Source organism: Anthonomus grandis, chromosome 17 (assembly GCF_022605725.1).
Source record: "Anthonomus grandis grandis chromosome 17, icAntGran1.3, whole genome shotgun sequence".
NCBI classification, from domain to species: Eukaryota; Metazoa; Arthropoda; class Insecta; order Coleoptera; family Curculionidae; genus Anthonomus; species Anthonomus grandis.
In genome coordinates, this window is record NC_065562.1 from 3,188,688 (window position 1) to 3,204,336 (window position 15,649).

Here is a 15,649-nt window from a genome sequence, read left to right on the forward strand (position 1 = left end):
TCGCAGGTTTAAAAACTTGGTTCATTCCATTGTGCTCGAATCCAACAATGTTATCTAGGGTACTATAAAATAAATTTGACTCATCTCATCGATACACAGAACGCAAAATTTATCTTCAGAACTAAGGGTTTCTGCTTTAATTTTTCATGTTTCAAATACACTTTCATTTTCCAAACCGCAAGATATTTTCAAACCGTTCAATAATTTTCTTAAAGTTTGCGGTCCCGGCAAACATAATATTTTCATTAATATACCCCTATAAACCTTAGGCCCAGAATAATATATCGATAAACATCTATTTTTGAACTCGTTAGAATATCGTCGACCTTTAGGTAGATGATAAGCTTGACTTAGTTGTACATTAATAAATTCGGCCAGTTCAGTCGATGAGCAAAACTTTAAAACAATTTTTTGTAATTCTTCTAAAGTTATTGAATCGTAAACATTCGTCAGCTTTTTCTTTAGCTCGCCGTTTTGTCTAATTAATGCACTATTTTGTTTCCTTAATTCATCTATTTCATTTTGTAATTCCTTGCAAGTTTTCTTCAGTTTTTCTTTTCGTGGTGTATGACTGGTTAACATTTGACACGTCTCAACACAACTAGTAGATTTTGTGGGTATTGAAACACTAGATTGCATCACCGAACTTTGAGACTCTAAAATAAACATAAATTAATTTGACCAAATCTATCAGGGCAATGGACTCAAAACAATATTTTAAAACGTTAAATTACTTTTACGAAAACATTGGTTTTTTTTTAAACTATAAAAAAGACAACTAAAATCTTTGCCCGATTTTATACTAATACATTATAATTCTTTTTATACACATTGCATTTCTGATGAGGTTGTTGCAAAGCTGATAGATGAGGATCCTGGAAAAAACAAATCAAAACCTATTTTTTGCTTAAAATTAAGATTGCCATATTATATGCACATACGATACAGATTACAATTTATTATGGAAAAACGTAATTTTAATTATAATAAATAAAACTCGTTACCTTTGGAAACTGATGTCTGTTTAAAAATTGTAGGAATTGCCGACTTTTTAAGAAGTTTCCGTTTATGATTCTGCATGACAATATCGGGCTCAAAATGTGCACTACATATACAATAACTGAGTCTGTGTAAAACATCAACTTTGGGCATTAAATCTAATCTCCTGCTAGCTTCAAGCCACACTTTAGCCCTGAAAAAGATTTTTTTTTAACTACTTACATTATCTTAAACTAGACATTCTTTATATGGTCACCTCGTATATTTACACAAATTTATTAGGTATACTTGATTCAACAATAAATACAATTATTATTGATGGACCTGTTTAAATTTATAACGTGTACGATACTTCGTACGCATTAGATATTATTTAATTATATATAAATAAAAAAATATGTTAAAAGAAAACAATACTTACCTCTCTATATCTCTAGGAAATTTGTGAAACTTTTCATTACAATTGTACGATTTATTTTTACATTCTCGTAAGGCACAAACAGTTCTCCCTTTAAATTTGTCACGTCTTTCCATTTTCAATAAGAATACAAAAACAAAATTATAAAACTCACGCAATCAAATATAAATGTTTTTCGCAACAAATAACATACACAAAAATAAAAGACGGCAAACGTATCTCTCCCCTGCTAACGACGTCACTGATCATAGGCAAGAGCGACGGGTGAAATATTTCGGATGAAGCGCGTTGGGGGTCAACGAAATTTCGGCGCGTGGAGCATCAAGATAACCTACTGGTTGTTATAGTGTACTGTGGTATTACACTGCTACTTTTACTTGCTTGGTTTATTCTAATAACTTGTTTTCTCTAACATTATTTGTACCTGTAAAGACACTGCATTACTCTCAGAAGGCAAAAGAGAACTTAAACTGGCAATACATCCTAAAATTGCTAACGGAAGGCGTTTTCCATCTGGATCTGCTGATAGTTCATTTTCGTCAGTCTCGAATAATTTTTGCATTTGTTCTATTATGGGTTTTAGATGTTCGATGAGGCTTTCTTGTTTATCTTGACCACCTGCAACACAATACATAAATGATGTAATTTTTTTCAAATTCATTTATTGGTAAAAATATTGTCGACTTTTTTGTTTTATGAAAAAAATATGTAAATCCAAAAAAAAAGGTAAATTCATGAAGAATTTTTTTTTAACTTCATTTAAAAAAACCATAATAATCTAAATTGAGAACATACCAACTTTACTAAGAAAAAGCTTTACATTATGCTTATACTGCCCAATAATGAGTAGAATAATTGAATGAAAACACTCTACGGCTAAAACAGCTGCGGTACAGTCAAAATCTATGTAGTCGCTCAACCTGGAAAAAAAATTAAAACCCATATAGCGATTAAAATTTTATATAATTTACGACTAAAATTTAATTTTAACGTTTTCTTTAGTTATATATAAGTCTTATATTTAAGGCTCCTTTGCCAATCCTTTCAAGAAACTGCTGTGGAGCAGAGGTAACGACGCGGACGAAATTATTTCTTTAATATTCTATTGTTAGTACCGCCAATTTTGGCATTTGAATATAATACCATATATATACGGTATGCATAAAATTGCTCCTGACGTATATAAACGGTTGCGTCAAAGAAATTATTTAACGACAAGCTGTTCTGGCCGTATAAACACGATTAAAAATGGTGATATTTAAAGACGCATTGGAACCACCTAGAGCCATCCACGCGCCGAAATATTTTAGTGGGGGGTGGGGTTACTTTTCAACTTGTGCGAACCGTCTCGATCTTGTTTGTTTAGTATGCTGATTGAATTATTGAAGAGAGGTTATTGTTTTGCTGTTTCAAAATGCCATTTAAACCAAAATTTTATACGGACGATGAGTTGTATCAAATTCTGCTAACAGCGAAAGTGAAGATGATGATGTCGTCAGCAATTCAGGCGATTATGGCTGGTTAGACGACAGTGAACCTACTGCTGGTCCAAGTACTTCAAGTAAGCAAAATTACGTGGAAGAAGATAATTTACCGAGTATTATATCCTCATCTGATTCCGAGTCGGAAGAAGAAGATCTGGTTGTACCCACTAAAAAATTTAAATCAGATTACATTTGGAAATCATCTGATCTGTCTCCTGTAGTACATAATTTTGATAACAGTACGCCTGGCTGTCAGATTCCCCAGTTAGACATGTCTAGTACGGCACTGGATTGTTTCAAAATATTTTTTGATGAAAATGTAACCCAATACGTCGCGGATCAAACAAACCTTTACTCCATATTCGTTACAGAAAATACAGAGTTATCCAAAAGTTCGAGGGTAAATCGTTGGAAAAATACCGATTCCAGCGAAATTTACTGCTTTATAGCAACAAATTTTCTTATGTCGCAAGTGAAAAAAAATTCAATAAATAGTTATTGGACGAATAACAAACTTTTAGCCACTCCTATTTTTTCGCAAATAATGCCCAGGGATAGATTCCTTTTGCTTCTTCGAATGTTACATTTTACAGATAATAACAAAAAACCGGAGAATGACGTTTTATGGAAACTAAGATACATCATTGACCATTTGAGGGATGTTTTTACTAAAACCTTATATCCGTTTCAAAGCTTATGCATAGACGAAAGCTTGCTGCTGTTCAAGGGACGGGTATTTTTCAAGCAATACATACCTTCCAAACGACATCGGTTTGGAATAAAATTTTTTCTTCTATGTGACTGTGAAACGGGGTACGTTTTAGACTTTATTATTTATGTCGGAGCTGCAAAAGAAATAAAAAAAAAATGAATATCTTGACAAGGATATTGGAATATCTGGTAATATTGTTCTAACTTTTCTTGAGCGATATTTGAGCAAAGGTCATTCGTTGTACGTAGACAACTGGTATACAAGTCCCGCATTGTTTACCTATTTACATAAAAATAAGACAAACGCATGTGGAACCGTCAGGAAAAATAGGAGAACTTTACCGAATCTGTCTAAAAACCTAAAGTCAGGAGAAATTGAATATATGTCGACGGATCGGCTTTTAGCTCTAAAGTGGAAGGACAAACGAGAAGTTCGAATGCTTTCGACTTTTCACAACAGTGACATGAAGGATTCTGGAAAAGTAAACAGAACCACAAAAGAAGAAATAAGGAAACCAGTATGTGTACTAAACTACAATGAAAATATGGGAGCGGTAGATAGCAGCGATATGTTACTAAGTTCGGTAGAATGCGTACGTAAAACTGTAAAGTGGTACAAAAAACTTTTTTTTCATTTACTGGACTTAAGTTTATTGAACTCACATGCTGTTTACAAAATGGTAACCGGTAAAAACATTTCTCTGCTAGATTTTCAAGGGCAGCTCATAAAGCAGATTTTAGAAGCACATCATCTTCCACAGCAGCACAGCAGAAGTGGAAGAAGGTCAGCAGATGGAGATAACCCTTTACGACTAACTGAGCGTCATTTTGTTTCCATGATTCCCGCAACCGCTGCCAAAAAATTTGCACAAAGAAAATGCATTGTGTGTTCAAAACATGGAAAAAGAAGCGATACGCGTTACATGTGTGCACTATGCGATGTGCCGCTTTGCCTTTTGATTTGTTTCGAAAGATACCATTCCTGCAAATATTACTGACTTTTGTAAAATATCGTAGGAATTTATAAAGTTTTTTTATTTTGTTTTATTTGATGGTTTTTCTAACCTCCCAGAATGTATATTTTTTGTTTAGTTGTTTATTTTGTTTATAAATTTGAGTTTTTGTTATTATAAATTTTTTGCATGGAATATGTTTTTTTTATTCCCTAGCAAAAAAAAATTAAAAAGATGTTTTACAAATTTTTAACTTATACCAGGGTGTTTTCAAAGTTGAGTATTTCAGTGAGAGTAACTCAACTTCTTTTGGCGAGTTCTACAAGCTGGTAAAATAAATATAATATATAAATAAATTAAAAAAAATACTAATTTAAATTAGCCATACGCTGCTCCGGACGTAGATATGCGTTTCGGGCTAGAAAGTGCCGCACGGCCGGCACGGCGTTAAAAGCTAACTTAGCAGTGAAAGGGTTAATTAGAGAGAATTAAATTCTCTACAATTTTGATCTCATGTAACAAAGCTATAAAACCTACGGGAATAGCAATAGAGGGCGCCAAAACGCAGTTTTTTTGCGGTTTTTGTTCACTTGTGTTTGCGGTTTTTGTTTCAGGGAACAATAAATTATTTTTTACTGTCGCAAGTTTTTTAAAAATGAAAAAGTACAAAAAACCTACTAAATTGAGGTATAACTGATTTTTGTACCATACATTGTTCACTAGATATATCGCATTCATGTCCTAAACGTTTTTAAGTGTTTATTGAACTAGCATGCAATCGATAACCGACTACACCTTACCTTTGGATTGTGATATTCTGAATCGTAATAACAAACATTACCTCTTTTACGCTTTTTTATGTACATTCAAAAATTTTTGTATTAATATTTGAAGCAAAACCGAACGTCCTACAATAATTTTCATAGAACAAAACTTGAGGATAGTCATATTTTGTACAATTCAATTTAACAGCACCGCTGTAAAAATTACAGTGTCCAAGTTAGAGGTCGCCAAATTCATTCAAATTTAGTTTATGAGATTTTTATGAGATTAACTACTTATTGGAACGTCTTACTGGAATTTTCAATTGAAGAAACGTTTCATAAATGAATTTACTTGTTATTTGACAATATAGGTACGCCTTTTCAGCCACATTTGCAAATAAGATGGTACTGAATGTTCATATAATGAACACAGAAATAAACAGTTGGAGACCTGAAAAATAGAAGATGAGCAAGGGAAGTAATTTTTTATAATTACTTATCTTAATTGAATGTAAATCATATGATTCTTCAATAACTGAATACTGTATTATTATTAATAATAATAATCGTCTTTTATTAAAAATAAAATAGAACTTACAAACTTATATAGTTTAGGTGAAGTTACTTGGTCAAGCTCCAAAATTGAGTATGTACAAAATACAATCAACATACTACATATACGCATTAAAATAAATTGCAAAATATATTACGATATTTAATGATCGATCTCCATATATATTTACGGTCGATTCGAGTCTTTCCACGGCACCCCGGCCCGTTCAACAATCAATATTTGTCAGATAAAGAAAGGCAAGGTCGGCGCGGATAACGTGAAACAGACGAAGATACGAGATTCTTTCGATGCCGCTGGGATTGAATTGTGAACGGGCCGGGGATATTAGCCAGAGTCACGCAGTCAAAAATAGGACATGCAATTATTTTATACGTTTTATTATTGTTATTTTAATTTTTTTTTTTCAAATAAACGAATATAAGTGAAACATTAACTTGTATTGCGTTCTATGATTTATAAACGTAATTTTTTACTAGATATGATATTATATTATACGACGTGTTACAAATTCCTAGCTCACCATTGGGATCGCGGGAATAAGAGATACGAAGATGGTTAAATTTAGGGCAAAATTGCGCATTTTTGAGTTTAAAAATGTGCAATTTGAAAAGGTGTATAAAAAATATTTTAATTTATATTTCTTGTTGGGGCTTTTGTACGTTTTATTAATGTTTCGAAGAATCAACCATTTCTTAAGATATAGGTCTGTATATGGTAACAATTATAACAATTTTGAATTTTGTCAGTGTGTTATAATTAGCATGGTGCAGACTTGGCTCACTCTAAAATCGATTTCGAGTTAATATTATACTGTAGTTATTGTTGTTATTCTATTTGTTATATACTGTTGATGGTTTGTTTTATTTACTTTCGTCTTAACTTTTGAACGATAAAAATGTCATTTTGGCGGCCTTTTGATACTAGTGATGATGAATTGAATAGTTGTGGTAAATATTTTTAGGCAGTTTATAATGTGTTAGTTTATGATCGCTTTCCCCATCAAATTTTAAGAGAGTATCAATTTCTTAACAAGTGTCATTTTTGACATGAATATTTTTTAAACCTAAATTATAATTTTTAAATACAATAAAGATATCGTTAATATATGCTTAATAAAAAAATACAGTACCGTTTTTAAGATAAAAATTCAAGAATAAATTGAATTTTTGACACTAAAATTAATGAGTCACTTATTGGTATTATGGTCTTATGGTTATTATGTCACTTGTAAATATCAATTTAGAAAATACTATCTCATACGCTTAAATATTTAAAAGAAGAAGAAAATAGACTTATTCACATATTTAAAAAATATTTGAACTTAAATTTTTAACGAAACCTTTCGTTATATTTACTTTAATATAAGTTAAATAAGTCTTAAATACAATAATTTAATTAAGGTATAATAGATGCCGCGAATTAATCTGATTATAATTCATGCCAATGACGAATCCGGTTCTGAAGAGATGGATAAGCATTTTTGGACGTAAAAAAATGTGGGTGCAAAATTATGAATATGTAGTTAACCTCACTTATATTTGATTTCGATAAGACCCAAAGGCAAGTATAACAATATTCTATTGCAGGACGGCCGCGACATAATTTTATACCCGTGTTACAACAAACCACCCACTATTTTTTCGAAGTTATTTGCATTTTTACTCAATTTTATTTTTTTGACAATTTTTCTAATAATTAAAAAAAAACTGTGTAAAAAATATGTATCATTAAATCTAACTATGAGTTTTGCGTGACTTGATAAATGTTTTTGTTGGTTGTAAAATAACAAACCGGGTGGTGCGTCGCCGAGCGGAACATGTAAATTTTAAGGGGGTCAATTATTGGCTTTCCTGTACATTTTACAGGAAAAATGTAAGATAACTTTTTGAAGAGACCAATCTGGCAAACCCTCGTGCAAAGTTTCAAAAAATTTTAATAAGCAAATCTTCAACTATTCAATTAAATGTAATTGCAAAATTCCCAAATTTTCGGTTTAGGTAAAAGCAGATACCAGCCACCAGCAAACAATTTGTTATAAGGCTTTGTCAAATCTGACGTACAGCCGAATATAAGAAATGTTTTTTTTTTGTTTCATCAATCTCACAACCATATATTCAAAGTAAGACACGTTAACATTAATTTTTTATCTAAACTTTTATTTAATATAACGATAAAGTTAAACCAATAACAATTATTATTATATGATAAAATTATTATAAAAAATAATTTTATCATACTTAGAATTTAATTAAACCAATAGCAGTATATGAAATATTTTCAATTCGGAAAAAAAGAGAACAGAACTCTTAATATTTTACTAAGTGTGGAAAAATAAAATAAAATAAAATACAATAACTTTTTTTAAAATAATAGAGAATTACATAAAAATATCAATTAATCAAATGTTCAAACAACCCCTCATTAACAGCTAAACAATATCATAACCGATCATAAAATTCATTTCTAACGTTACTAAGTTGATATTGGGAAATTTTATTACATTCTAACGAAATAGCGTTTTGTGACTGGTTTAGATTCTCAAATTTTACACTTTTATAAATGACACTTTTTAAATGACCCCACAAAAAGAAGTCATTCGGTGAAAGATCAGGTGACCTGGTTGCCCAAAGTATCCGGTACCGTGGACCAAAAATATTGCCGTTAAAAACATTTTCCAAGCACTCTCTAACCATACGGGCATTATGGGCCGGACAACCATCCATTTGTTACCAGATCATTTGATCTTCCCGAACAATTTCTTCCAAGGCGGGTCCAATTTGATTTTGAAATAAGTTCAAATAGGTTTCAGCTGTTATGTTATAGTCCACAAAAAACAGTCCAATGATTTGGTGTCCGATAATTCCCACGAATACATTTGTTGTTTGGGGATATTGTGTCCGAGTATGAACAAAGCGATGTTCATTTTCTTGGCTCCAATACCTGCAATTCTGAACATTTGGTTCATTGTTGAGGGTAAATGTATATTCATCGGTAAAACAAATATTTCTTAAAAAATTCCTATTATTATTTGCTCTTTTCATTATTTCAAAACAAAATGCCATTCTTCGCTCTTCATCTCCTTCCTGCTGAACTCTTGATGTTTTTCGAATTTATACGAATAATATTTCGGTTTTTTTAAAGTGCGCAATACCGTTGTATGATGTTTATTTACCTCTTGCCCAAGAACCCTCGTACTAACCATCTTGTTTTCCTCCACATTCAGTAGAATATTAAGATCTCTGTTCTCTCCTTTAGACTCGAACTTATTGATAATACGTTTAATAGTTAAAATGGACGGAAGCCCATTCCGTCCATTTGGTGGAGAAATAAACTGAAACATTTCAGATACTGCTCTAAAACTGTTTCCGGCATAATGCCACTTAATTATGGCTATTTCTTTGTCGATTGAATAATTCATACTTGTTTTCAAATATCGACTGTCACTGATTTATTGACACTTTTTCTCACGTCAGTGACAATATTCATTTTACTGGTGCCCGTTTGGTTTTACCTGAACCTAAAATTTGCTAATTTTGCAATTACATTTAATTGAATAATTCAAGATTCGCTTATTAAAATTTTTTGAGAATTTGCACAAGGATTTGCCAGATTGGTCTCTTCAAAAAGTTATCTTACATTTTTTCTATAAAATGTACAGGGAAGCCAATAATTGACCCCCGTTAAATTTACATGGGTTCGCTTTTATTGACCTCCCTGTACGTACATTTGCGAGTGAAAATAATAAAAAAGCATTTAATTCTAGTCAAAAAAGGTATACTTCTTTGATCTCCAAAAAGTAGACCGTTTTCGAAATAAACGCATTTTTTATTAGGTTGCGTATGAAGCATTGTAATGACACGCTTGCCTATTTTTTTCAACTGATATAACACGGCATATTTTGTCAAATGTCATATTACTATTTAAATAAAAGAACAAATTTTTCAATGCAATATTTTTTTCAGTATCTTAATACGACATATTTTATTTAACATTTACCTAACATAACATAGGTACATACAAATGGTAAACAAACAGAAAAAATATGAAGTTTACAAAATATTTCAACATAACATCTTCGATACGACCACCTTCTTGTCTAATGAAAGTACGTATGCGAGGGAATATAGCGTACGGCATATCAATTTTTTCTTCATTGGTAAACATTTTAAATATTAGCAAATTTATTTAAATAACAAATAATAACTGCGCCGTATGTATTATGTCAATTGAAAAATTATAACTGACACAACTGACCATACAGAAAACCCACGAAGCGGGTGATATTTTTAATGTTGTAAATTAAACTTTTACGTGATAGATAAGGTTAACTTTCATGTATACCTAATACCTTTTATTATTTTGTAGGTATTGCCTGGCGCCTATTTCTGAAACATTCTTTACATATTTATTTATGCACTAAATGCTTTTTAATAATACTTGAATAACATACCTTTGAATAACATGTGCATAAATGACAGAAGAGATACTCGTAAGATTTTCAAAATGATTTTTCTGGTCTATAGTATCAACTAGCTTTGAGCTCTTATGCTTTAAAACTAAATGGGCTGCGGCTTGAAAAAAATGTCTATGTAAAGCAGTATTTGTCCGAATCGTAGTTGCGTCGTTTTTCATGACCCACTCTACATCTGCCCTAAAAATCAAAAAGAACATGAGTAAAAATGTGCCAAATTTGAAATATTCAAATTATATTTATTAAAATTAGTATGTCGGTATTTTTACGTACCGATAAACTTATTTAACTCTTAACATTTCATCTTTAACATAAAAATAAAAATAATTTTAAACTTTCGGAAAAGTGCCAACCTAATATTTGTCTATTTTTTTAGGTAAAATTCAACTGCGAATAGTGCATCTAATTATTCAGAGAATATGCCTCATGAAATTTTCGAAAAAATATTGAAGAGGACGACAGCCTGTTTATACTTCCTACCCCAGATGTAAATACCTTTCACGCTTCTAACAGCAAGCTTCTACCTAGGGTTGGATGATCCAACAAATTTTACATCATTTCCGGACCGATCCAGTACAAACAAATACCTGTTTCATGGATCAGTTCCAAGTTCGAGTCCGAACTGAACCCTATTATACAGGGTGTCCCGTAATTAATTGGACATAGGTTAATGTAGGATACCTGACAAGAAAATAAACCATTTGAGCTCAATATCGCTTAGCAAAATGTTATTGGTTTTCGTTCTACAGGGTGTTAAAACTAATTTTTTACGAAACATTTATTGAAATATTTTGGAATCCACTGGACAGATTAACCTAAAATTTGGCGTACTATTATTATTTGGGATGAAGAACACGAATATGATATCTATTTTGCCATTGCCACTAGATGGCGCCACATTGAGTGATTAAAAAGGTCATAACTTTTTTGACCTTCCTGTACGTACATTTGCGAGTGAAAATAATAAAAAAGCATTTAATTCTAGTAAAAAAAGGTATACTTCTTTGATCTCCAAAAAGTAGACTGTTTTCGAAATAAACGCATTTTTTATTAGGTTGCGTACGAACACTTAATCTAAAATTTTATTAACAACGATAAAATTAGAAAAGGCTGTTGATTATAATAATTGTTCAAAATGTTCACCATCCACTAGGACACATTGTCTAATTTTTTTATTTAAATTTTGCTCCAAACAATGATTCTTTTTGGGCCCTGATGGTATTGACTCCTTCCACAATCTTTTGCCACAATTCCTGACGGTTATTTATTTTATTTTTATACACAAGTGATTTCAAGTAGTCCCAGAAATAAAAATTACAAGCCAGAAAAATGGTTCATTTAACAGAAATGCACAAAATAACAATTCTACAGATGATTGGCTATGGAGATAATACACGGACGCAAATGGAAGTAGCTCGCTTATTTCACGAAAAATTTCCAAATTTGCCGCCTTTAACCCAAGGGACAATTAGTCAAATAGAAAAGAAATTCCACGAGCTGGGCCATGCTAGGCAATAAGTGAGGATACCAAATTGGGTGTTATTGCTCGAGTTTGAGGAACACCCACATACATCTACTCGGAAAGCAGCCCCAGTACTCGATATTAGCTATTCATCAGTAATTAGAATATTAAAAGAAAACAAAATGCATCCCTATAAAATTATACCCACCCAGGAGCTCGCGGAAGACGATTTTGATAGGAGAATGTATTTTTGCAAACAAATGATTTCAATATTAGACAGCAATTTGATCCAATTAGAACATGTTATGTTTTCTGATGAGTGCACCTTTACTCTTCACGGTCATGCCAATCGTCAAAATTGCCGCTATTGGTCCAGGGAAAATCCTCGCTGGACGAGAGAAGACAATACTCAATACTTCTTTCAGTTTTTACTGCCTTTTTATTAAAATGAAATTAAATTAATTTTATTAGAATAAATACTATTTCTTTAAGTATTTAGTATGTGCTTAATATAATTATAATAAAAAACAAACACTAAAATGAAATAAAATATCTAAAATAAGGCAAAAAAAAAACGACTCCGGTCCATCCGTGTATCATTTTGATTGTTCATACACGCGTATAACATGTACCACCCGGACTCAGATTACAATAATAACCTAAACACCGCGGACGTCACGTTCCATCGTTCCGTTTGGTTTCGCTAGACCGTATTAATAATAGCTTTGTTCGCGGTGACAGTTCTGAACGCATCCCGGATCGCATATGCGCATGCGTGATTCATAACCATTCGAACGAATTCATGGTACAGCTTAAATTTGTGTTTTGTGTAGTATAGGTTATTTTTTTCGATTGTTTTGTTTAGGAAGGAGTTTTTTTTTCTTTAAACAGTAAAGATTTAAAGCAGAGAAATGGCTCAGAGATACTGTAATGAATTTTAATGGAGTTATTTTTTCTGAGTCTGCTCCATGGGGATGCAGCAAATCGATTTGCCAGTTCATCAGTCAGTGCTGAGCCCATTCGAAAATGTTGAAAATCCAGGTTATCATCAAATTGTGGGACAATGTTTTTTAAATATCTAACATTTTTTTGGGAACTTCGGTAACTTCTAAGAGGTTCTCCAAGTCCCTCATCACTGGAACTTAAAATGATCAGACTTCAAACTATCCATAAAACTAATAAAAAACAGTAGGGCAAGCAATTATTATTCGAAACAGAAACTATTATTGGTTTTAAATTTAAAAATTAAATAAAATAAGCACTACTTATCAGAAAACACAAAAATCATAAATAGTCAACATACATCAAATATGTCATTAAAAATCTACTGCGCAAGTCCAGAATTCTAATGAGAGTCCAAGGATCGATCGGATCCAGACTCGAACTTGGACTCATGTTTTCTAGTGGATCGGTTGTTCCACGGCTCCAACTATAAAGATCAGTTCCGCGAGATCAGTTCCAGTATTGGGTAGCCATCACTACTTCTACCCATTCAAAAGACCAAACTCAAGGAAAGTACACATGATGACCATCATCCCCAATAACCAGCCTTTAACGCTAGTTATTTCGAATCCCCCTTGCAACGCAAATAAATAAAGAATGATAGACAAACCAATTTTAAGTATTTCCACAAAAGTAAAATAATGAGTGGACACTGGTGGTAGCTTAACTTTACTTCCACAGGATCTCGAATCGAATGCACCCGATGTGACGTCACGCAAAGTACGTCGTCCAATAGATCGGCGAGTAGATCTGTGGTTGCCATGCCAACGGGCAGCGTCATGCATATGCTGCGGGCACAAAGTCCTTCAAAATTAAATATATTTTCGAAAATAGGACACCGTCCTTTGAAGAAAAAGTTAAAATTAATAAATTAGGTCGTCCTACGGCCCATTTACAAAGAAAATCAACGGTAGTATGTTGAATGTTTGGAAAGAAAATATCTAAGAGAGTAAACATGGTAAAATATTGTCATCGTCAAATGGACTTATATGTAATTTAAATTCAGGTGATTTTTATTTCCTTTTAGAAGCTCTTCATCATTTATCATATAACTTCAAAAGTGGAAATATTTCTTAATTATGATTATTAAGAAATTCGAAATCAAATTTTTTTTATTATTTCAACAAGCTAACAATGAACATGCAAAGAGCTCTCAATATTTTCGAGCACTGGTGCAAAAGACACTAGGATGCAATCTGGAAACTGTTCAACGGAGGCTAAAAATTACCTCGAGCTCAGTGCTGACAGAGCCAGATACACAGGCTATCAGAGACCCATTCGAGAAATCATGTCCCCTAAGCAAACCACGTCAGGGAACACTTCCTGGTAGAACCAAGAACTGAGTGAGCATAGGCGGATAAAAAGAAAACTCTTCAACACAGCAAAGAGAATTGGGAAGTGAAAACAATATAGACAAATCTGAACATCTAAGGGTAAACCCCGCAAAAATCACCCTAGTCGCCTTCACCCAAAGGAGGAAACTAAAGCCCATAAGAAACTTAGAGTACTCTTTGGTGAATACCCGAGACTCGAAGATGAGGTCAAAGATCTAGTGGTGACCCTGGATAAACAACTCAGCTACAAGACATGTACATGGAAACTCTAATGTACTATAACAGAATGTTCGGCACATCATGGGGACTCTCACCAAAAATGATACACTGGGGTATACACTACAACAATGGTGAGATCCATCATTACATACGTAGCACTAATATGGCATGTGGCAGAAAAGAGGACTGTTATTCAAATACTCAATAGAACACACAGAACAGCGTGTCTGGATATAGCAGAAGCGATATCAACGACACCGACTGCTGCCCTGGAAAACCTAACAGAGCTAAGCCCATTACATTTAGTAATAAGGGCTGAAGCAATATCAGGAGCAAAAAGGCTACTGTCGAATGGGCAATGATCGTAACGAAAATTGGACACAATGCCCTATTCGTCAATATACAGGACCTTAGGCGTATGGCACTAAGAACGGGTAAAACCAAGATTACAGAGTCAGACAACTTTTGATAATTAAGGAGGGAAAAAGACCACTGGGAACAGAAGTTACCCGACTTAGGCAAGGTGGCTTCTTAGTACTGTGCACTGCGTCCATACGATCGAAGATCGAAGTAGCAGTGGGCGTACTAGAGCCTGGAAAACAGGGCAGGCAACTCACGCTAAGCGTGAGCCTGGAAGCAACAAACTTACAGGCAAACATAATACGAATCTTCGAGACTAGGTTAAAGACCGTACAATACTGCTGGGAGAATCTCGCGAACCTAGCTAAAGAGCAAAACAGGCTAGAGATAATCCTATCTCAGAAAATGGCCAACCATCGTATTGTAGGGTTATACAACTTATAATGAAAGAAGCCAGCAAAATGTGTAAAAAATAAAACCCGAAAAAAGGGATATCAGGCACTGGTTGAAACTTGGGCATAAAAGCTACTAGAAATAACTGTGAACGCTGGCACTCCGAACCACTCTTGGGCAGCCCGCCCTTCAGGAAGGGTAAGAACATACTGGGTCACTCCAGGCCACAACTGCGAAAGGTAGCAGAGCTGGCATAAACAATAACGTATTGAATTGCCTAAACCTAATAGACTTATTTTAAAAGAATACTGCGACATTTTGATTTTTTAACTCTAAAAAGAATTCAGTGTCTTTTAAGAAGTACGATGGCTCAGGATAGACTTAATATTCTCGCCATGCTTTCAACAGAAAAAAAAACTTGTACAGAATATTTTAGATTTTGATAATAAAGTGATCAAAGTATTTGCTGCCTAAGAAAATAAAAAAATATATTTTAAATACTTTC

The 15,649-nt window shown here is 33.0% G+C and overlaps 1 protein-coding gene across 1 annotated transcript in view; it reads right to left on the reverse strand.

Annotated features, from left to right (window-relative positions):
* LOC126746070 (Fanconi anemia group I protein) overlaps positions 1-15,649 on the reverse strand; it is a 238,121-nt gene that overhangs the window by 58,020 nt on the left and 164,452 nt on the right. The window contains exons 13-15 of the mRNA XM_050454171.1: positions 10,354-10,554; positions 2,213-2,337; positions 1,842-2,035 (exon numbers count right to left, since the gene is read on the reverse strand). Of these exons, the coding sequence (XP_050310128.1) occupies positions 1,842-2,035; positions 2,213-2,337; positions 10,354-10,554 (520 nt within the window). The remainder of the gene's footprint in view (positions 1-1,841; positions 2,036-2,212; positions 2,338-10,353; positions 10,555-15,649) is intronic.